The sequence below is a fragment of the Hyposmocoma kahamanoa genome, unplaced genomic scaffold, assembly GCF_003589595.1.
Source record: "Hyposmocoma kahamanoa isolate Upper Pololo Valley unplaced genomic scaffold, ASM358959v1 80, whole genome shotgun sequence".
Lineage (NCBI taxonomy): Eukaryota > Metazoa > Arthropoda > Insecta > Lepidoptera > Cosmopterigidae > Hyposmocoma > Hyposmocoma kahamanoa.
In genome coordinates, this window is record NW_020654051.1 from 8,907,629 (window position 1) to 8,932,721 (window position 25,093).

The 25,093-nt window shown below is 36.0% G+C and overlaps 1 protein-coding gene across 4 annotated transcripts; it reads right to left on the minus strand.

Annotated features, from left to right (window-relative positions):
* Positions 1–2,635: 2,635 nt before the first annotated feature.
* On the minus strand, positions 2,636–19,260 carry LOC113233861. 4 transcript variants are annotated; one of them, XM_026469085.1, is made up of 11 exons: positions 19,197–19,260; positions 18,793–19,116; positions 18,385–18,714; positions 17,199–17,368; positions 16,422–16,459; positions 13,432–13,496; positions 12,631–12,773; positions 6,069–6,343; positions 5,599–5,691; positions 4,582–4,710; positions 2,636–2,768 (listed from the first exon to the last, which is right to left on the minus strand). In XM_026469085.1, exons 2-7 carry the CDS (start codon positions 19,073–19,075, stop codon positions 12,697–12,699), a joined length of 963 nt encoding a protein of 320 aa, XP_026324870.1. In that variant the 5' UTR covers positions 19,076–19,116; positions 19,197–19,260; the 3' UTR covers positions 2,636–2,768; positions 4,582–4,710; positions 5,599–5,691; positions 6,069–6,343; positions 12,631–12,696. The 4 variants fall into 4 exon arrangements, 3 of the variants coding, with proteins under 3 accessions (XP_026324870.1, XP_026324867.1, XP_026324871.1); XM_026469082.1 differs by having other exon boundaries at positions 5,588–5,691; XM_026469086.1 differs by lacking the exons at positions 2,636–2,768; positions 4,582–4,710; positions 5,599–5,691 and adding an exon at positions 5,848–6,038 and having other exon boundaries at positions 6,123–6,343.
* Positions 19,261–25,093: the final 5,833 nt, after the last annotated feature.

Below are 25,093 nucleotides of genomic sequence, written 5' to 3' on the forward strand. Positions count from 1 at the left end.
GATACTGCTATAGGTACTCGCTTAGGGTATACTACAGGTTGGGGTATAAAGTGACAAACAAGCTAGAAAAAATTGTTTCAATTAAAATAAAATGCACCCAGTATCATCTTTGCCTTTTTTATTCGATGTTTCAGTTTAAATCCACAAACAAATTAACTCCTCCATGTCAATTCTCAATTAATGTAGACTACCGCGCACACGTCTGTTGTCATGTGAACGATTGCACCTCGAACCGCTACGCGGTACCGCACATTTATTATGAACTTAGGCTGGGTTCATACGGGTCACGAGTACGTACATGGTACGTTCAGATGACGAGGGTCAAGCGCGGTGCGCGCAAGTACTAGCAGTGAACGAAAACGCGAGGTCATCTGAACACGTAGGTACACTACCGATAATGTTGTAAAATATTTTCTCTGAACCCGGCGATAACGCGTGTACATAGATATAAACAAATTATGTAAAATGTATAAGCATCTAAACGCGCGATTTGAAAACGCGTGTTAAATGTTTGTCATCTGAATTTAGCCTTAGCCAAATGTGTTACATCGCAATAATATAGAGATAATTACATATTAGAACATAGGGGAAGAAAAATACCAGTAGTTCTGTCAACAGAACTGTAGAACAGAACTAGTGGGAATAATCGTTGGTTACCATTGTTCAAGTGACTACAACAATGACCAAACCACATACCATTCATAAAATTGTCGATTAACCACCACCTTTATCATGACTTTACAGTCACATTCGTCGCTAGAGACCGCGTATAAAATTTATAATGGGTATACAGGGTGTAAATTTGAGACGGGGCAGCAAGGCCAGCTACCTTAATCGCTGTAGTTACAGGAAAACGGTTCTAGAAGACTATCCATGAATTTTGAAGATATTTTGATTGGCATTCACAGATTTTGAAAAAAATGGTACAGCCAGCGAGATAAAAGGCAATTTTTACAAAAAAATTTTTATGCCATTCGATCGCGTGTATTTATGTATAGCAATAGGTAAAGTGGTAGTACTATCTTGGACGAACTGTTTCACAAGGAGGTCTACTGCTACTAAAATATTTATGAATATGTTCAAATGCAATTTCCATTTTTCTGTCAACGATCACGAAAGAACTTCCATTGAAAAGTCATCATTATTAAGCAGCAGTGTGGCAGCTTTGGTTACTTTTGTGACTGCAATATTAATAACGTCAATGTCCAACAATATCAATTAAAATCAATGTAAAACATTATTTTCACAAAAAAAGACAAAAACAGTTTCCCCGTATCTCGGTTTCGGATTTCCCCATACTGTGCCAGTTAAAAAAAATCACACGGTACATTTCATCAAGCCTGTCTTCCAATAGGATCCTTTTTCGTTTCTTATCCTCGCGTATCTCCTTTCTATTATATTTGCTTCTTTTGAACTTGGCTTCACTGAGGATTTCCTTAATGGGTGTGAGATAAAGTACGCCGAGGTTGGCTCTATAAAATTTACGCAATTACGCTACTAACATTCATCTTTATGTCTCATAGTCATTATTATCATCTTTTTACAATACAACAACATATAATCATATATGGTTTGCGTAAACATGATCATGTTTCTCACTATCGTCCTAAGCGGCTTGCCGGAATACTCATATACCATCCCTTACTTCTTTACAACTAATGTTTAACCTCTTTCTCAAACTACCTTAAGGATGGACTTAGTTTTCGACACTGCTCTTATACTCACTCATTACACTCTACGGAAAATCTTAGTCTCAAGATGCCATTGCACTGCACTTCGTTTTACGATTCCTCTTTCTCTGCACACGTTGTTCGTCTCTGGAGCTCTGTCCCAGTTACGATTAGACAAGCGCAGTCGTCGTAAGCGACACGCCTGTCGATGACAGTTGCAGTGCCACTCAGTGCTTTAAGTCATAAAGCTCTAAGGGGCCGGTCACCTTGAGATATAAGTTGACAAATCACACGTGCCTGTAATTTCACCATTACTTTGACCCTTCAAAACCGAAAGGTAGTAATGCTTATATTACTGCTTGGCGGCAGAAATAGGTAAGGTGGTAGTACATCTAGTACAGTACAGGTAGTTCACAATCAGCTCTACTGTTACATACAAGGAGGAGATTTGGTAGTGGACTTAAAGGCTTAGCGGTGGAACCGCTAGTTGTGCAATGATGAGAAGTGAGCGTGCCTACAGATCAGGTACCTATCTGGAAAATGGGGAGGGTACTGTACATGCTCCCGGGGCGGCTCACCCGAGGTACTAGCCTTTCGAGGACCGGTTGAAGTCAAGTGAGAGGTGTGACACCTTGTATACTGGTTGATCTTGGGTCAGAACCTGAACTTATAAGGTTCCTGTGCGCGTACAGGTTATAGGTACAAACTTTGATATTGACCAGTACTATCCACTCCGGCTGGTTGGCAGCCTGATGCTGCCAATGCGAAGGCTCTATGTTGCACTTCTTCATGTGACGCTTGAGTACATCCTTGTACCTAAGGAATTGTTCGCAACGCTTACGCTTGCCTTCCTCAAGTTCAGAGTAAAAGATGCGTTTCGCCACTCGCTGGTCAGCCATTACTTACTTAGAATATTAAATAACAAAAGTTCCTTTTGACTCACAACATGCAATGAAACAACAAAATACACTGCTATTGAAATATTTATTATAGGAATAAGAGTTCACTTTACAAAATTTCGGGTGCATTACTAGTAGCATTCACTGGTTTTTTGGCGTCGAATGAGTGGGTATATACGTAGGACATTATGGCAATTTCCTGAAACAATTTTGCAGCTTTCCGTTACAAAAACTGTACATGAGGCAATAAAGACTCTCCTGTATATATTTATTATTTTGACATGCGTACTTATTTTTTATCAAATCATAATGTTTTGTTTTGTTTTTTAAATTATTCAATTTTAATTAAATGTAATTATGACTTTAACAAGAACTGCATACATTAATATTTTGCTTTCAATATTTGTATGCCAATTGCTGTCTACTATGTTTGCAGAGGCGCGAGTTGATGGTTTCAATGCCATTATCCGCAAAAAAACAGCTTCATTGCTCAGCAGACTGAGGGGAAGCACCAACACTATTTTACAGGTCATACTTGATAGATATGTCCTACCCATTATGGGTGTCCGTCAGGATGACTGGACCAAACGAGATATACAAATCACACTGTGCTCATTATTCATTACCTATTTTCTAATATTTAGTACCTTTATTGACATATTTTCTACCTTTACGCTAACGGAAATATTAAAGAAATAAAGTGGCCAGCCATTCTGACGCCAGGTTAGCAGGACCACTCTACGTTTTTCATTGTTCTAGCAGTATATAATTTACTTTTTGTATGTAACTATTTTAATAACTAGTAGAAAATAGATAGTAAATAATGAGCACGAACAAGCAGTTTGATTTGTACTCGTATATCTCTTTTGGTCTAGCCATCCTGACGGACACCATTATGGACTCTTTCATTCGGGTCCTGATTGAATAGTCTCTCAAGAGACTATTGGGTCTGGATGCGGGTGAGAGATCTGAGAGTCGGCTGTCACCTTTTTTATAATTTTATTTTTGTGCAACTATTTATTATTATTACCATTAGCCTGGTTTTTCAGTTATATTTGTAAGTTACCAGCACTATTAGACCTTAAAAAAATGTGTCGTCGGAATAAATAATTACGTTATTATTATTAAACATATAAATTGTATATACCATGTATGCTTACATATAAATATCTTTATCTCTCTATTTAATGCTGATACCTATCTTTACATTTATTCAAGTATTATGCTTTATTAATCCTTTTTCGAAGGCGCGTAGTCTACCGATGCCTAGTTTCGTAAATGTCTTGTTTATTAGGAAAAATATGTGGACTTAAATCGCTACTATCTCACTTTAAAATATTAAATGACAATGACCAACCTCTAGGATACAATTTCTACTAATAGTTTTGTTCTTAAGGCGATGTCTTTCTTAACGTACATTGTTAATTTGCCCAAACACGAGAACATCGATGAATGATTGTGATTCTGACTTTTAAGAGATTTTTCAAGAAAATATGGTAATTAGTAAAAAAAATTGACAAATAAGGAAATAAATCCTCGAAGCACTAATCTGTTGTAGTTAAAAACTGATGATTGTGCCGGACAGCTAGCCCGGCCCTGTGAAAAATGTACAGTTGTGGTGCTAGAAGGACAGTAAAATTAGGATCAGATTTATAAAATGAACTTGGGCTTAGCAAAACGAAGTTTTTGGAACGTCGAAGGACTTAGCAAAAATGGCGAGCTATGCAAGTTTTTCGTATTTAAAAAAGAAACTTTGCCTTAGTCTAAGCAAGAAATTAAATTGAACTTTGAATTTAATTCGAATTTCTTGCTTAAACATACAAAGTTCTTTTTGTGAATACGAAAAACTTCCTTAGCTCGCCATTTTTGCTCAGCAGAATTCCAAGTTCCTTTTGTAATCTCAGCCATAGATCTAATAGAAACGATTTAAAATGCACCGCTGGGTAAAACTAAGTAGTTAATATTGCTGTAACCTATGTGTTTACTACTCTGTTTTAAATGATGATTTTAACCTTGTGCGAGGCGTTTTTGTATGGGAAATAGAATCGCTGAAGGAAACCAATTTTCTGTTCGACATGCACTGGCTCCGAATGTGTTGAACGCAGGGCGCTGCTTGTGCGTACGGATAGGTCGCGTAGATTCTGCGTGTAAGAATAATAAATAATGCATCACCAAAAAACAACAAAAGGCACAAACAAAGAAAAAACTGAAAAATGGAAATAAAGGGACCGGTATAACTGAAACTGAAGTTTTTATAACGAAAATTTTTATTTCAAGAAAATAATTTCATCTTGGCACAAAAAAGAATTCAATATCTAAATATGCAATCGAATCACAACCTTGATGTAATAAGGCCACATCTGCAAAATGACAACTTTTTAGTAGAGAGGTTCAAATATTCTACGAACGAGATAGCGTTATAAAATTATTTTGTTTTATGTAGTTCGTATAGTTTTTGTGAATTTCATGTGATAAAGAAATTTTTGACGTATGATTAACATCACATGTGGCTTTACGAAATATTGGAAGTGAAAATATTTTTTTTGGGATATAAATCGCGTATATTTGTTTTATTAAATATCAGAACTCTTTCTTACTAATATGACATTCATATATGTTATGTGAAAATACTCCACTAATTTCTTGTTATTATTAAAACAAACTAAAGAAGTTCGAACAAACATCCAATCCGCCCCGGTATGGCGAGGTCGCTGATTTGTGTCCCGGATCGAAGGAATTTTTCCTTGTTAAATATAAATATGATAAGTATAAGAACAAATATACACTATTTAGATCCAAAAAATAGTTTTATTTTCAATAGGCATATAGTACATATTAAACCAAGAACTCAATAAACATGTAATCAAATACTTTTTGACAATCTTTTGACGACTTTTTGACTCTAACTCTAAATGATGAGTAGGTCACCATATTTCTGAAAAGATCGGAGGAAAAGTCGAAAAAACTGTCAAAGAACTAGCATAGTAAATATGAAATAAAATGGGAACTTTGATTAACCGTTTACTAACAGTTTCCGTGTTCTGGTCATGCTTGGGATCTTTGAGACAAAAAATGTCATCAGCCGTGGTCAAGCAAGCCACTTCCGCACGTCCCACATGTGTCTAAGGGTAAATTGCAAAGAAGATAATGTCTGGGCTAGATTCATTTTAGGGCAAAACCTTTATGCGACACGCGATTAAAATAGAAGTGAAAGTACCTGGTTTTGACTCAACTTATGAAACACTACGTGTGTCTGCGTCCAGGCGTTTTTATTATGCAGTTTTATATTAGTATCCTTTAATTACAAATGAATCGCTACCTACTAGTGAGTGCTGTGGTTGTAGGTAATGGTTATTCCGAGCTTATGACTTCAGATAAACATATGTTCCACTTCGTCGTATTTACCAGGTTTCTCAATACCAGCGTTATCCCCGTCATAATCCTCATTATCATCATTTCCTCTGTTATCCTATTAGAAATGCGAATCGTTTTAACTAACCGTGACTAGATCCAAAACTTTTTTCATGGCTTTCACATCACTGCGGACTTGTACCTTGTGGGAAATGTCTGGAAGAAGGAACCCCAGCACTATGATCAAAAGGATGCTGATCACAACAATATAATTTTCTTCTATAGCGTTGCACAGAGCCCAAAGTAATTCGGTGGCACTGTCGCCTAGACTGCTCATCTTTTTTCTACAGTAAGTTTCGAAAGTACTGTCGAAGTTCCTATGGGACTTGGGTAAATTATGTCTGCGTCGAGGAGATAAGGACACTGCGGAATAATAATGACAACATACGACATGAAAAGCGTACTGAAATTTGTAACATTCATATTTTTACATCGTCTTATTCATCTGCAACACGTCCGAGTTGATAGCTGACCGGTTGACTGCAACTGTATTGTCAGTAAGTGTTTTTATTAGGTAAATATTGTATGTAATAATTTTTTTCGATGTGGCACAAACTACTGCTAAAGTACTAAAGGTTCAGTTCAATGGAGACTTGATGGTATGCATTCATTAATGTGTGGCACCTGGACCCTATAAGTATCTCTTTAATGTGTGGCACCCTTTAAGTATCTGTTGTACACATACTTTAATGAATTTTCGATACAAATAACGAAAATTATTATTAGGTTATACCTGCTTCGTTTCGCCTCGCCATCCTAATTTTGTTCCATGATTGTTTTCAACTTAATGCTTAAAATTTTGATAGGCAGTATAAAGTCATCGGTTCCATGTTAGATTAAGGTATTTTACTTCATAATTTATTTTGTTGTTAATGAGCCATTTTGTGGTACAAGTAGGTATTTCATCTATGAGATGAAGCGATGAACTAAAGAGAATAAAACATTATTTTTTCGTAGACCCATCTACGCATTTTTTTTATTTATTTTTTATTTGGCACTTCACGGGTAGTATTCGGGCCAATGTAAATTATGGAAAATTAAAGCGGATAAATTTACGTATGAAAAAAAATGCAATTTTATAAAAAAGATCAACGAGGTGTAAGTGGACGTTATATTTGTATTTACACAATACATGAATCATTTTATAGTATTACGAGAAATAATCATACGTATCCTTAGATACGTGTTTGTAAATAATATGATGTGTGCAGCTGGGTAGAAGAGGGAAGTGAAAGAAACGCTAATATAATCACAATAATTATTCATTTTTTAACCGACTTCAAAAAAGGAGGAGGTTCTCAATTCGACTGTATGTTCTTTTTTTTTTCTTTTTCATGATTCTTTTTTTGTTGGAAAGGGGATATTTCCATAGTGGTCCCATTTCATTTTGAAGAAAATCATCCACCTCAAAAGGTGGCTGTTCACGCATGAACATTCATTTTTATAAATAGCGCCTAACTTTAATTTAGGAGCAATTACTTTTAGGAATTATTTAGTTGATTTTGCTATTTCTCCAATTCAAGGCGTTTTTCTCTCGATATACTTTGAGTAGTGTCGTAGTGAGAACCTATTTTTATTATCTCCAGTATCAAGTCCTGTATAGTGGCGAACTAGGGGATATTTCAATGAAACTTAGCAAATAGACGTAATTCCACGTACTTTTGAGGTCGGTTTTTTTATTTCTACAGTTTTAAATAAACAAATAAAATTAATTTTCTTAGGTAAACACTATCCCGAGAACTCAAATAATAAAAGCGCACCACTCATTACGAACATGTTGGTCAGCATGTCGGATAACAGCAACCATTTGCGCAGCTTTGTTTCGCTTAGCAGGAACTTTGTGGAGTTTTAAAAATTTGTTACTCCGAAATTTAGTAAACTGTCGCTACTTCGGATAAAAAGATAAAAAATTTTAAAACTTTCTTTACTCCAAAGTACACAAGGGTGAAATTTTAACTACCTGACATCCTTTATGTTACTGGACTATTTTATTTTTGTGAACAAAGTTAATTTAAAAATAATACAATTAGTGTACCCATCCATCGGTATCGTCATAGTAAATAAAGTTGTGGAAAGCAGTAGGTATTTCCTGAGAAATTAAATACTAACTATATAGGTAACAGAAAAACTAGAAAATATGAATCTTGTGATCCAGGAGAAGAGTAACGAATATTATTTAATTTTATGATAATATAGAGTGTCACTCGCTCATTCGCCTAATTTACGCAAAGTATTTATGATTTTTTTACTTAAATGACTCAAATTCATAACTGCAATTTGTCATTGTGTCATGACACAAGCTATGGATAGGTACTTTTGAATTATCAAAACACTATAAAACGTTTTTTACGCACTACATTTTCTTTACGATTTTTTTAAATAAAAAAATCAGTTTCAATTTAACTTCGTAAAATTTTCACTTTATTTGTTGTTAACGTCTGCAGCCAACTAAAATTTACATGAAAAAAGTTTAAATTTTCTTCAGCCCGGATTTCACAAGGGTGAACCTCGCCCATAACCTAGACACAAAGTTTATTATTAATATACGAGTATAATCAACCTACACTACCCTGTGAAACCCCTACACTGTAACATCAAAAAGAGTATTTTGAGAAGAAGCTGTATAAAGAATTCTTCAGATTATCGTAATTTTTCGGGTTAGTGACACAAAAAGATTAACTATTTTGGTAATTTTCGGGTTAGTTTTCTCAAGCTAATTTTGGTGGCAATTTTTATTATTTCAGTATTCGAGTGTATTACCGTGAAATATTAAATAAAATTTCAAGATATTAATTAATAAGTCATGATAATATTCTAGAATACGTATACAAAAAAATTGCAACCGAAATTAGGTATAAAAATCTAACCTGATTCATGGTGTAATGAAATTATAAAACAAAGATATACAGGGACTTGCAGGTATATTCACTTTATCGCGAATCCCAGTGGACGGCATGTATACTAACTTCAGTAAAGCGTTCGATAAAGTCGATTATACTCAATAATCAATATCCAATATATTTATTGCATTCATATGGTACATACATGTCAAATCCTTTTAAACCAATTGTCGCTTTCGGGTATTGATGGGTCGTTGCTTGAATGGGTTAAGTCGTACTTATCTCATCGGCATTCTAAATTTTTACATTGCCCTGTTTGGGGTTCCCCAAGGATCTCTCTTGGGTCCTACATTTTTCAACGTATTTATTAACGACATAATTCATTGTTTTAAAATAATAAAACCAATAAAGTCTTCCAAGCATTCGGAACTACTGCAAGAAGATATCAATAATTTATAGTATATTTGGTGCACGTCAAATAAAATGATTTAAATATTGCTAAATGTTACCCTATACGTTTTTATACAAATACAATATTGACAGACAAGAATTAAGGACGGTAGACGAGATTCGGGAGTTGGGGGTTTTAGTAGACATTTTGAAGTTTGACTCACATATTATAAAAACGGCAAACAAGGGTTTCGGGATGATGGGTTTCATACTGCGTAATGCTAAGAAATATAACTCTTTCAAGCATTAGTACGACCTGGGCTAGAATTCAACAGTGTTATTTGGAGTCCACATTACGAAGTGTACATTAAACGTTTGGAAAGTATTCAAAAACGCTTTCTATATCATTTGACATATGGTGATTTTAGGACTAGGAGACTTCCGGGGTACTCACATAGACTCAAGCATTACAACTTGACTTCTTTGGTCAACCGTAGAAAGAGTTAATAAAGTCCAGTAAAAATTTCTACACAAACTTGTTCACAGTTCATTAGATTTCCCTCAGTTATTGAATATGTTGCAATTCAATACTCCTTGTAGATTGCTCAGGAAAAGCGCCTACAACTTTTTGCCGTACCAGGTTCACAAAGGAATCCCGGTCATTTCATTCTTTTGCCAAGGCTATGCAGGACGTATAACTCGCTTTCTAAATCCCATGATTTAGATATTGGTCTTCTGATAAACAGTTACAAAAGAAGGTTAGGTGATATTATAAATACATAAATTACATTTCAATTAATTTTATATTACTCAATAAATTCTCTGAAATTTATATTTTAATATTTTAAACAACAATAATTTTGTTAATATTTCGTAAAATATTTTTAGTTTTTCTATGTGGAATGTCCTGCATAAATAAATAAAAATAAAAATAAAATAGCTTTAAGTATGTACTTAACAAATTATAGATCTAAGTTAAAATAAATAAATACAAAATATGCGCGTGCAACTGAATAGCAAATCGAAAATTTGGTTTCCCGTTCTAGGTAACCAAATTAAATTTTAGGAATATTTACAATCTTTAGAAAGCCGTCTGTAGTTTGTAGATTTATTTACTGTACTTGTACTTGTACTTATTTTAAATGAAATAGCTACCAAAATTATTTATACACTGTGAACATTTACCTAATGTGAAAAAACTAAAACCCATATTAGACTATTTTTACGTAAAGGTCACTACAAAACTGCGGGAGGCGTTTAAACCAAAACTGCGATAAAACCACTGAGAAGAACAATGTGAAACAGTTGCAAAGAGAAACAGTTTTCATACAAGCATGTCCAGTCGACCCGATTAAACAGTCATTACATTTGATTTCAATATTTACAAAGTGGTTTTAGTCTCATAGATAATATTTTTATGAATCTTAGATAACGGACTAGATTTAAAAAAATAATCATTCATTGTAAACAATGCAATCAACAAACCACTTTGGTGATCTGATCTGTACGAAAGCCAGCTCTCACACAGTCTTAGGGTCGTATTCCAGAACTCTACTCAATGCTCAAGTCAGGATTGCACTGGAAACACAAGCACTGGAAATACGACCCTAATGGCAAGGACTTGAGTATGATTTCTAGTGTTTTAAACCATACTCAAGTCCTAACTTAAGCATTGAGTAGAGTTCTGGAATACGACCCTTAATGATGTAACAATATTTAGATAAGTCACTAGTAATATATTCTGAGACTTTTTTCTTTATTTTACGCCCCGCACTAGGTTAACGCCGTATCATAGGTGCCATGGACATACACGTAGACAACCACAAATTACGCCCAAATTCACGAGAGAAATAAATGTAGGCCATACAAATATACCTCCCGGCCCGGGAATCGAGCCCGGGATCTCTGCGTGGCAGACAAGCATGGTAGCCATTTGATCACAGAGGCAGTTAAACTCTCTCACAAAGTTAAAAAGTTAACTTTGTGCGAGATAATAGAGATTTATTGTTATAAATTCCAATTTACTCGAACATATAAAACGTTTGTGACACATTAAAACGCTTTAAACGTTTTGAATTAACTACATAACACCCAGTATACTTACTACTGCGCTTTTTTATTTTTGTGAACAATACAAACTAATATTACAAATGCAATTATAATTCAGTCTGTTAAGTTTTCGTCTAAACTGCTGAACCAATATTGGTGAATTTTGGCGTAGAGTTAGATGGGACCTAGGGGAAGGACATAGGCTGCATTTTGTCATAAAAATAAATCTTAAAGGGGGTGAAATAGGAGATGAAACTTTGTATGGAGAAACAATTAAACTTTTTTTATAATATCAAGTGACGGGATAAACAAGTAGTGCGTATTGGCATCGTCCCAATGACTGGAGTGTCAAATCCAAAAGGCTAACCATGGTCTCTTTGACAAGACTGGATTTCCTCTTCACTGACCCTTGCATTGGTGAAGTACCTATCTACAACTTTGCTGTCATCAGCATACGCAAAGGTACCTAGAATTAACATATCATTCATGTGCAGCAAGAGAGTTTCAGACAGTACGGAACCCTGAGGAACTCCGGGCTCCGTACTGTCTGAAACTCTCTTAAGAGTAACTTTCTAAGACCGCTCGAATCGAACGTTCACTCAAGAAATCCGAGATCCAATTGCAAAGGTCAGTGAGAAGCTCATAACTTACTTAAAAGGCTTGCTTGACAGACCCTCTCAAAGGCTTTAGAAATGTCCAAAGACGTGCTTCGCCTTGCTTTTCTATAGCCTTGCTCCATATGTGATGGGCATACACAAGAAGATCCCCAGTAGATCGCCCTCGTCGTAATTCGTACTGGCGATCACTGAGAAGATCGTTGTCTTCAAGGTACGAAAGAAGATGGTTGTTGAGTACACGTACCATAGTCTTGCAGAGTATGAAAGTGACTGAGATAGGTATATAGTTGACAGGGTCCACCTAGGTATTTAGTTGAAAAACTAGTGACATAAATCTGCGACCAGGCAATAGAGCAACGAATAATACATGATTTAATTATTATGATATTAGAGTTGTCACTCGCCCTTTCCGGTAATGCTGGCAAAGTGAGTGTAAACAACTTTTAATGACACAAACTATAAATAGCGATTTATTCTTAAATTTACATGTATAATAAACTTTCAAAACTGATCACAAAGCTAATCGTAGATCAAATCAAATCACAATAGCAAAAGCAGATTTTCTTGTTCGAGGGGTGAGAGTCAGGTGACCCGTAACACAGGCTTTTCAAACGTACCACGTGCGCCTGTCGCTCACTTAAGTAGTTTGTAGTACCAAAATCGTAGTATGACACAGATTTACTTAGTTCTTAAGCTGCTTTTGTCAGTGAAAATAAATAATAACAATAAATAATCAAAAACATTTTGTACGCACCATATTTTCCTTGATTTTTCTATAAAAATCATTTTTATTTTTGTACAATTTTCACTTGATTTGTTGTTAACGCCGGCAGCAGGGCGGTGGCGTACAACAGGACTGTGTGCTTGTCTTGACAAATAAGCATGACCGGTTTGGATCTGATTATAAAAGAAATGTTCATAATTCCTTGCTTTTTATGATATTAAGAGACGGAACGAACAAGACGTGCGCCTGGTGGTAAGCGGCACGCCTATCTATAACAGTTGCAGTGCCATGCAGAGCTTAAAATCGCAAATATCTTATGGGCACTGCCACCGTTCCCGTCAACCTGAAACATAAGTTGACATACATGTGCCTGTAATTTCACCAGCAACTTTACCCTTCAAATTCGGAACGAAGTAATGCTTACATTACTGCTTGGTGGCCGAAGTAGGTAAGGTGGCAGGTCTTCTCCTGACGAACTCTTTCACAAGTATAATATAAGTAAGTATATAAGTCTTTCACAAGGAATAAGTATAATTTCACAGTGTCCGACCCTACATAAACCTATTCAAGGTTTGTCCTATATTTGTCTCAAGCACTCCAGTAGACTAAACTAAGTGCATAACATTTTTTTTTATCAAATGGGCATGCGCTTATGGAGATCTAAATATATATATCTTAGCAATTTCGGTCAATTTGCTGTTGAAGCCTGTAATTGGAGAGCCTAAGAATTTTAATTCTGTAAGTCTAATACACTTCTAAAATAAGCAAAATGATATAGTATGACTAATCGCAGTTTGTCTAGGCTAGGTAACAAACCATGAATATACTTACGTAATCCAGAACAAGTTGGCAAACTAGGGACTGTTTTTCTGCTCGGACCATTGCGTGTGCTAAGACTGATTAATATAAACAAAAGTATTATTTTTACATTTTGGGATAAGAAAGCGTCTAAGATACTATGTTTAGAAAAAAATGTTGGTATTAAGTATTCTCTTGTTCCACTTTACATTGATATTGTGCTGATAACAGATGTTTTACATTTTTTTTAACGTAATTGTGTCTTTCACACTCCAAAATATGACTACATATTTAACATCATAATATATATTTAATAACAGAATATTAAGTGTTTAAGAATGAAATTGACAATTTTAAACAACAAACCTATAAAAAAATCGAGATATTTACATGCCTTATTAGACAATAACACAACAACGGTAGAAATATACAGACGACAACGATAGAAATATAATGTCTTAGGAGGTCTTTTTTGCTGCTACGTTTTAGAGCATTGTTCCGACGTTTGGCAAACCACATATATCAAGATAAGACAAACCGCCGCCGTTCGTACGGCATTGACTGTAGATACCAGATTTGCAAACTTGTAGACAATATTTAGAGTATGCTAATATCGACTAGAGATGAAACGGATAGTGGTTTGGCTGGATACCGGATATCCGGCGAGCAACTAGACCGGATAGCCCGATATCCGGCTGCCGGATATCGGAGTCACAGTCGCAGACATGTCCCGACAGGTTTATAGCGTGAATCGAATTGATTGATTAGTGAATGGTATCACTTTCACATTGACAATTTGAGTTGTTGTGCTCACTTGGTTTTTATTAAACCGATAAATTTATTCGATAATACAAACAAACACACAACAGAAAAATGTCAACAGTGAAAAAAAAAAATACTTAGCCAATTTAGCAATGTTTTAATATCAGTGCTGTTTGTTGTACTGAATGCAAATTTTTTGTGGTGGGAACGGAAAAAAAACAATTACATCGTTCTTTGTCCATATTAAAATGTCTAGTTCTTATTTCATAAGTATAAGCCTAGCACTTGATTCGCCCGTTACTCCTTTGTTTCAGTTTTATTTCATTATTTGTTTGTGATCTAATTAAAAATTATTTTAAAACTTAAAATCAGTTTTTGCCGAAAAAATTTTTTTAAATATACTTTTCATTATTATCGTTATACATTGTTCATTCGAAAACAACAATTTTAAATCGTTATGTTTTGAAGACAAATCTAATCGGTCGTAAACGCGACCCATTTATTTGATGGTCTGGTAATATCAAGGAGTACTTAGATTTAACTTTAAGTTTTAATTTAAGTTTGCAAAAATTTATAGCGACAACCTGTCCTCTGAAGCTGGTCTTGTCTATGAAAATAAACAGAACCGAGTTTTACCATTTATTGCAGAAATACTGATCTTCATCCACCATAATTTGCCTTTATTGAAATTTGATTACTAAATTTACAGATTACTTTAACTAACATCATAGTTCTTTAGAGTTACAAGTAATTAACAGATTGTCAAAGATCATGTAGTTGCTATTTATTTATCCTATTACTATCCTTTTTATCAATAAATAAATTAATTTGGCTTACTGATTGCGAAGTTTTGTCAGTTTTAAATATCCGGCCGGATATTGTCCCATTATCCGATCGGATAGTACAATTTACGCCGGATAGGCTGGATACCGGATATCCGTTTCATCTCTAATGTTAACTAATGTACATTATCTATGTTTATAACACGCCTGTTCATAACAGTTGCAGTGCCACTCTGAGATTTCAGAGTGAGTCTAATTAGACGCTTATAGAAGCGCAGTGACGCCAAAGTGGCACTGAACTAGAAATGACTGCAACACTACACTACACTGCAGCACACGCGGCTGTACCGCCACAGTCGCGCCACTGCTTCTTCAAGCGTCTAATTTGAATGCATCCTTAATCACAAAGATCTGAGGGGCACTGCCACTGCGTCTGACACACAGAGAGTTATGTTGACAAGTATCTTGTACCTGTAATTTTACCATTACACTCGCCCTTCAAAACCGGAACGCAGTAGGTAAAGCTCACATTAAGGTGGTTTTTCACCTAAGAGGCGAGACGAGATGAGGAGAGACGTGAATTGAAATCTCGCCGGCCTATTTCCACCACGAGCTCGCTCAGTGATTGTGGATAGTGAAGATTCAGTGCTGTTCAGTTCATCTAGCGATAAATATGCGGCTGAGGTAACATGTCCCGTAAATTATTATTATTAAACGGAAGAAGAATTAGATGAAACCATCTTTTTTAAATCTCAAATCATACGTACCGCACTATTTTGTGATTGATATTAATAGCCATGGTGAGAAATCGTGTTTTCGTTGCAGTGTATAATACTCTACGTAGGCACCAATACGGTTCAATATTACATCAAGACACATTTCAATTCTCGCCTCGCCCATCATCGTCTATCCAGACCATTTCCACCGAAGATGGGCTAGAAGAGAATTAAAATTTTGTCATATAAATTTCAATACTCGTCTCGCCTCGTTTCGTTTCGCCTCGCCGGTGGAAAGCCACTTTTAGTGCTTGGCGGCAGAAATAGGTAAGGTAAGCTTTTCTGCTACAAAAGACTCTTTATCTATTGTTGACCAGAATTTCATACTTATGGAGTCAGACACTAATGCCGAATCAGCTTGAGCCGGTTAAAAAAGCTTATGTTTGGTGTGTTAGGAGTGAAAAAGGCGTAGTGCGTTTTACGTCGGAGCGGAAGTAAAATGTGCGACGTCATTTTCACTGTCACTACATGGATACAAAGCTTTTTAGGACCGGTAATACATTTTAGTGCATGTAAGTGTGGTTAAACTTAGTATCGTTAAGCCTTAAACTTAGGAGTTTATAATAGTGATAATAGGTTATCACAGATAAATTACTATTTTTTACTTTTATTATGTTCCACAACGTTTGATCTTAGGGAAACAACAAAATAAGGAAATACTTACAAAAAAGCTGAATCTCCGACTTATTACAAAAATATTTACCATTTGTCACATTCCGTCTCTCTTCTGGACAACGAACTCTAAAATATTACATAATAAATTTAACAACGATTATTCAAATTTGTATCTAATGTATTTTTGGATAGCACGAAACTAGAACTTAAATCAATTAAATTGTACTTGATTTACACTTGAACAAAAAAGAGCAGAAAAAACAATTTTAGCATGATCTATGCTCATTTTTTCTATTACCCACAAACAATTACGACCATTCCTTGAAGCTCATAAGCTATGATAATAATATCTTATTATATTCAGTTTAGGCCAATTATTATTTTTTAATATATTTTGGAAACAAGGATTTAAGAGTCTATACTACCTCAGTTTGAATTCAAATTTTTCCCGTACTTACACCGTTCGTTTCGGTTCGCTTTCACTGTTATGCGGAAGCAACCAAAGCTATTTGAGGTAGTATAGGCTCTTTAGATATAATTAAAATTTATCAAAAACCAACAATACCCGTTTGTTTTCTTCGTCATTTTGAGTAAGTTTTTTATGTAGAAAATGAAACTATTTTTCCGGATTTAAATCGCGTATATTTGTTTTTTCAAACAAACCGACGTTTCGGGCCCTTTACAGGTCCCATGGTCAACCGTGACCTATGTGGAACAATCGCGAAAACCTAAGAACTCGATAAGTTTTTTAAGGTGAAATTACCTAAGCAGATTTTCAGTATGTGAAGAACATACTGTTTTGACTATCACTGCCCATTGCTGAATATTTCGTTATACCGTCTCTTATAACGTATGCTATACTTACTTTGTTGCTCCAACAATAATTATCTTCACTTGGCACATTAAGAGTCCTACGGCAACAGCTCGTGTAGCTATAAGATCTGCACAAGTTGGCGGCCCCATAACAATGCTCCGTTTGTGTGCAACTTTCACAACTTCTTGTCAATGGCAATTTCTTGACTCTGCCTTTTTTCTCTGAAATAATTTAGTTCAACCCTATATTGAGGATCTATTTAGAAAAATCTTTATTACATTGATATTTTATATAAATAATCGAGTTTTTTTTTGTCACGATTGCTATACATTGGCCTGTAAAAACCCAGAAAGGCTGGTTTGCTTGAAGAAAGTAGTTTTTTTTATTCTTCATTTATTCAGGGGCTTTGATCGTTATTAATTTCCAATAAATAATGCAATTATAGGGGCTTCCTTTTCACCATTTAACATTTACTTATGCTCGGAAATTTCCTATGCCAAACGATTAGCAAGGCTTACAAAGGCTATACTTCTAGATTTACCATTCTGATCATCCACCGCAGCCAGCCCTAATAGTAAGATTTGTAGGGCTCTGTTTGTGTTTTCAGTTAATATAATTTGATCACACTTAATGTTATGTACATGTTAATTCCCCTTATCTTACCCATCTTTCATTAAAAATAAGTTGGGACAGAACTCACTCCTGTTTCGGGGCCATAGTAAAGGCGCCTTCAAATTTGACGCTTATAGAAGCGCTGCATTGGCACCACTGTAGCGCTGCAGCTTCGCCACCACTACTAATATCCATATAATATTTAAAAGCACAGTTGCAGAGCCACTGTTGTGACACGCGCACACCACTTTTGCAATCACAATTAGTAAACTAAAAAGTACTTAAGTGCTACAGACGCGGCACTGTCGTGCCACTTTAGCGCTTCTACAAGCATCTAATTTGAAGGCACCCTAACTTAGCTAAGCTAAAACCTTAATTAATATACTTGGAGCGCCCCGGTACTTGGCAAGGGTCAATTAGTTGTGTAAAGACCCATAACATTTCGAAAGTCGCCCAACGTTTCGAAAGGCTTTAAGATCGTCACCGTGCCGACTAATTCCGTCGGGCCGGGCGAATTCTATTTCTTGAAGTTCTGCAGCACTTTGAAGATTCCTGTACATACAGATCAGGTTTGCCCCTGGATTGACCAGACTTTAAAAATACAGATTAACTACAGAGTTCATACCTGTATCAGCACCAGTTTGGCTAGTACCGACGCGGGGACTCGTTTGTGTGCGGGAGCCGCTATTGGTATTAGTCATAGCAACACCTGCAGCACCATTTGTAGCTCCATTTGTAGCACCACTTGTAGTACCATTCATAGTCTTATTTTTAGTACCATGTGTAACATCACTTGGAGCACCATATGTAGCCCTACTTCTAACAGAATATGTACCTCCGCTTGTAGCACCATTTGTACCACTTTTTGTATTACCACTCATACCAATTGTTGAGTAATCCTTCGCCAAATGAGAACGAGTGTCATCACCGACTGCTTTAAATGAGTTCAAATTGTCTGAAACGGAATTTGATTAAAAATGAAGTAATTTATTAACATTTCAATTGTACAGATTTGACCACTGATAAAATTTACCATCGGGAACTTTTTGATATGGCAGATAAAGTCCATCCCAGGAGTGCGGTCCGCTGGTACCTGTACTCGTTGGCATCGGGCCAGTGCCTTCAGCATTAAAATTTATTAACGATGTACCAAGACCTTGGGTTTGTTGACGTACGTCGTGCCTTTTCAAGTACATCATAGAGATCATCAACACAAATACTGTTAAAGCACATGTTATGATAGACTGCGTGATAATACATATTAAGAATTCTATCATATCTTCTATGAAGCAAATTATGTCGTCAAAACACGACATTCTTGATATTAATTTTTAACTAGAATGTATAATATATGTACCTGGAAAACTTAATTTATCAGAAAACTACACAAAGAGAAATCGTTATCGTCCTCATGAAGAAAATTTATTATTGACTTACCAGGCAATTCTTTTTACATTTTTAAAATATTGTGAATATCTTTTGTAAGCGAAAACGGGGCGCATAGTATATTTTTGATGGTTTTTATTCATTCAAATGCTCATAGTAGTAACAAAACTGCAAGCCCTCAAGTTCCAGGTGACCAGCTGACAGTGACGGAGAAACAAAGTCATCCTCTTTAGAACCCCTATCTCATAATGTATTTGTTTATTTGGTTAGACTTTACACGGCTCGTACTGAAATACTGAGACTTAAACTGAAGACTCGAAATCGAAACATTTTATACTGAAGAAAAAGAGAAAGTAATGAATGGGCAGTATGGTCATTGATCTTCACTTGCTCCATGCGGAACGAAGGAAAAAAAAAGAGTATAAGTTTATTTACGTAGACTAGACCCTTAGAGTATGGAAAAAAAAGACGTAGACGGAGAACGTCTACGTTTGTTTATGTTGAGACCATAGATTTAGTTTATAACTTAGAGGATGGAAAGAAAATAAAAGGTTTATAATATTGTAAGTCAATGTTTATAATAGTATATTTCCCTTTGAGTTTTTTCCATCCTCTAAAATATTTCGTCTTTTTCCATGTTCTAAGCTATAAACCTTCAAATCTATGGTTGAGGATGGAAAAAAAATATTGACTTTAGTGAAACTGTATTTCTTTTTTTTTTATTCTCCCTCTACGAGTGAAACCTTATACTACAAATTTTTTCCATCTTTTATGGACTACAACATTTTTTTTCCATCCTCTAAGACTACAACGAAGTAAATTATAACCTTAGAGGATGGAAATTATAACGAGTATTTATTGTCAATAAAGATGTGACCGCAATGATCTTATATACAAAAAGATCATTGTGTGATCATTTTTCCGTCAAAACAAGAAACAGATACCAATATATGAAGAGGCTGTATGGTAAAACTTACCCTTGATCACATATTCTATGAATGTCTTAAGTCAAGTTAGTCAAAACAGGTCAAAACACTTTGTAGGTGACTAAAACGCTTACTGCGAAAAGGCAAGAGAAATAAAAAAAAAATTATTGTCTCCTTTAGGAGAGTATTTTCATAAAATGTAATCTATTTACATTATGTACAAAAATAATTTGAGACAACAAGCAGAGGCCCAGCTTATGCTATTATAGCTATATATAGATGACCATTTTATTCCTTATGGGAGGTATAGATACCCGCTGCATAATACCTGAAACAGCCCTATATCGTGCTGTTACATGATTAGCTAAAGTCAGTAAATTCAAAGTGACAGATCGGAGATTCCTATGTAAAATATGTTAAAACAACGTGAGTTTTACAAAAAGGTGTTACGGGTAATATACCATTCCACTTTTTGAATGCAACAGGCATATTGCAGTTCTCTCCTAGCGCACAGTGTTATATGCTCAGTTTTTGGTATGTTGAAATGAAATTGATGCAATCATTCTGGACTCGCAGAATAGATCACTCAGTGCTATTCAATCGGAGTCCGAAAACGGAACTACAGTAATTAAATTGGGATAGCACAAGAGATTTAGTTAACAGCACGCGTATGTCTTATTTTATGTACGGTCTTATTTTGTAAAGGGTTTTCAGTCTAAAAAAGGCGTTTCTAATCTTCCTGTTGACATGTTGTATTACTTTTGTTCGTCATCCAGGATGAGACCAAGTTTGCGAGCAGATGTTACTCGTTTTAAAGCAACTTCATCGACTTTAACCTGCTCCTTACAACCTGTGACCATTTGAACTTGACGCCTGGCACCCAACACTAACATCTGAGATTTTAATGGATTCAGGAACAATGAGTTTTTTTTCGACTGTGTATATTATTAGGTAGATCATTATTTATAGAGTTCTTAGGTTTTCGCGATTGTTTTTTTTTGACTGTCAGTCAACCGTGACCATGGGACCTGCAAAGGGCCCGAAACGTCGGTTTGTTTGAAAAAACAAATATACGCGACTTAAATCCGGAAAAATAGTTTCATTTCCTACATTATTTATAGCATTAATAGCAGTTTTAACGTCACGTCCTTTGAATGAATAGTACTTACAGTTGCGTGTCATCACCGTACAGGTGATATTTACATGATTGTATGTTCATAGGTAAGTCTGCTGTAAATATTGAAAGAAGGATATGACTTAACAATGAACCGATGAGAAATTCCACGCTCAATCGAGTTCAGTTCAGAGAATTTTTTTTCGCGTTCTGTTGTTTTCTTCCTTGTATGACCTCCTTCTTCCCTATGTTCCTTGTTCTATTAATTAACATTAAATTCCTTATTCTATAAGTCTATTCTCCTTTTACTAATATTTATTGTGATTTTATATGCTCTAATAATATAATGCTTTAGTTTGTCATGATTCTTTAACTCAGAAATGATTTTTACAAAGCGGCTCGCCGAAGAAGCTCTCCCAAAAATAAATACCTTGCTGTTGCTTAATAGTTGGTGTTTTTGATCAGATTTAACCAGCACCTTACATCGAAACTGATACTGGCCCAAGCTTAGCGGTCGCCATTAAGGAAAATAAATACAGTTCTTTTTTAATTTTTAGTTTGTCCTCACCTGTTAGCTCTACTTTTTTGTTGAGGCGAGCCTTATTAACACTAAACATCGCAATAAATACAGCACATATGTATATACGTGAAATAAACGTCCACGAAAGAAAACTAGGAGGTAAGGGAAACTGCCTGATCTTTCGCTTTCGCGATTTTTACGAGTGATGCCTATGTTCTGGAGAGATCGCCTAAGGTAATATTTCGAACTGTTTGGGTCACTCATTAGAACATAACATTGATTCTAAACTGGTGACTCGATCGATTTACGATTCGACTGATCCGTTCATCTGGACAGGGTGAGATGGACTAAATAAGTGACTTTCTGGTAAAAAAAAGAGTTTAATGCAGAGAAAGAAACATGCTCTTATAGAGCGGTCTTTAGAAATTTATGAAGACTGAAATGATTTAGGTAGGAACATTATTGAATGATGTGCAGTTAGAAAATCAACGTTCATCACAGGTATTACAAAGCTTTCGCGAAGACGAGAGACAGAATCACCGAAAACGCAACCGCAGTTACTGCTGTTTTCACAGTATCGGTACTGTCGTAGCAAAAACGAAAATTCTGGACGTAATGACAGAAGTGATAGTCAACACATATAGGCAGTATTAAACGCGTAGTAAACCCGTTGTTTTTATGATATCAGCGGCTGTGGTACCTAAATTGAGCACAGAAGCCCTGAGGCTTCTGTGCTGACAATAATGCTGACATTACGACCGCGATCTTCTCATTTCCGTCGTGGTCGAATCTACGCCACCAACAGCGACGACTATCAAACATTGTAGGTCAGTGCTATCAAAGTAAATATTTAAGCGCTGTAGCGAATCGCTACAAATCTTTTGTATATATTTTATAATAGTCTTTTTTAAGCTTAGTTTTATAATTAAATCCTAAAATTAAATGTGTTTGTTTTTGGCACCTTTTTCTTGACTTTTGCTAGTGTTATTTGCTGTTATGCTGTGATAGCTACGGGGTGTTTTTGTAATAACTTATTAAAAGCTGTAAGTACATTCTTTCAGCCTTGCTAACTTGTTAAAGCTGTAAGTACATTCTTTCGGCCTTGCTCACTTGTTGTTAGCTTCCACCCTTTGCCCTTTCACACATTGATACAGTCCGCTACATATTTAGTGGAAGTAACCCCTCCGTCTGGCTGACCACTTTTGGTCCAAGTGGGTCAAGGAGGTACTACCTGTCCTTCAAAGCCGACCTCCTGGAACTCCCCAAACTCCTCTAAATGTAGGAGACTTGGTAATCATCGCCGATGACACGTTACCTAGAGGTGTATGGCCCAAAGGTAAAGTACACCAACTCTACCCTGGTAGAGACGGCGAGGACAGGGTCGCAAACGTGGCGACTCGTGGCGGCACGCTACGTCGTCCCCTAAGGACACTAATTAGGATGCCTATAGACTCCGTAGCATTTGAGGCCCTAATAACAGCATAGGTGGTCCCATCCTTTTCTCCGCCCGGACAATGTAGCGAATCGCTACAAATCTTTTTGTATATATTTTTTCATAAGTCATTTTTAAGCTTAGTTTTATAATAAATTTATAATTTTAATAATTTTTTTTTTTTTTTAATAAATTTTTACTTAAATTCTAAATTTAAATGTGTTTGTTTTTGGCATTGACTTACAAATAGATGGACGACGGGTCTAATACAAAAACCACGAAAAAAATGTCCCAAGTCAACCTATTTAAACGTAGTGACATGTAAAGGAATATGAAAAAGCTAAAACGTTGAATTTAAATTGTAATGTCATCGCAGTACTGTCTAATTGTCAGTCGAACAAACGAAGACTAAAGCGTGAATGACGCTCTGTATACGATTTTAACGCCCTATAAGTTCGGACACTTTTTAGCGCGCGTCCATACAATTGTAAGTCAATGGTTTTTGGCGACTTTTTCTGGTCTTTTGCTAGTGTTGTTGGCTGTTTTGCTTTGATAGGAACATACGTGTTTATAATAAAATTGTAACTGTAAGTACATCCTCTTGGCCTTGCTCACTCTTTGTTAGCTTCCACCATTTACCCTTTCACCCATTGATAGAGTCCGCTACAAGCACTACTAACTGTATTGAATCAACTTACATCATTGCTCCTGCCAATTGCTTCCTGATTAAGTGTTTTAGTTCGCATGGGTGTTTCTGTCTTGCCCGTACTGTAGGTATTTCTGCTAACGGCTCTAGCAAATTTATAGGTGAACATTCATAGTAACTGATGCTAGAAATAGTATAATGGATAAACAGAATTCTGTGGATCGGAACTGAGACCTTGGATAGGGTTTATACCTCGTGGCTTACACAATGTGTGATCGGGACTGCGGCGTGCTAAGCAAGGTGGCTTTACACTTAAACTTATACGGCTATGACGTGGACCGGAACTGAGGCTTCAGGGAGAGTTTACACAGTGTGTGATCGAGACAGCGTACTGAACAAGTGTTTGCTGGATGTCAACTTTCTGCGACTGATTTGCCACGTGTCCCGCTTGGTCTTTCATACCATATGTTGGCTTAGGTTTGACGCTTGGGCGCTTGCTCCTGGCGTGGCATCGCATCTCAGCAGGAGTCCAACGATCACCCTCGGGTTGCTCTTAGCGTGCGTAATTAGTGCGCGTTCAAAGATTTATTATGAAAAACAAAGCGTGTCTCGGTGCGGGCGGCGTCGCATCACAGCGGTCCAAACGGTCTTCACTTGGCAGGCGGGTTACCACTACCTGCACCGTGCAACGGCAACCCTTTTTGAGAATATTTAATTTTTTTTTATTTTGTGGATAGGGACCGATATGACTACACAATTTTTTTAAAACTACTGCCCTTTCACCATCCAGATGGTGAAAAGGCAGCAGAAAATTGAGTATAGTCATTTCGGATGCAAAATAGTACAGTCATAAACGAAGTCTCTTCAATTGACTTAATGCCAAACAAAACACATTTTTATGTAGGAAGGTTGCAATCACGCAATGTAAGGAACATACTCTAATAAATTAATTATGCCGTAGAATAAATAATGTTAATCAGTAAACTGGCAAGATGGCGGACCTTAATTAGCTGAACGAATTACGAGAGTAAGCGTTTTTGATATATCTGAAGAATTTGGTGTTTGCGGGGGCCACGTCTACGCGTCCAAAGACTATCATGGAGAGAAAGAATACCGACAATATTGGTTGATCAAGTTTCCATACGTTTTGCGTTAAAAAGGGGTCCCCTTTTTTTTCTTTTTTTTATTATATCAAATGACGAGACGAACTAGTCGTGCACCTGATGGTAAGCTAAACGCCTGGCCATAACAGTTGCAGTGCGCCCGTTACGCTGAGACATAAGTTGACAATTCTCATGTGCCTGTTATTT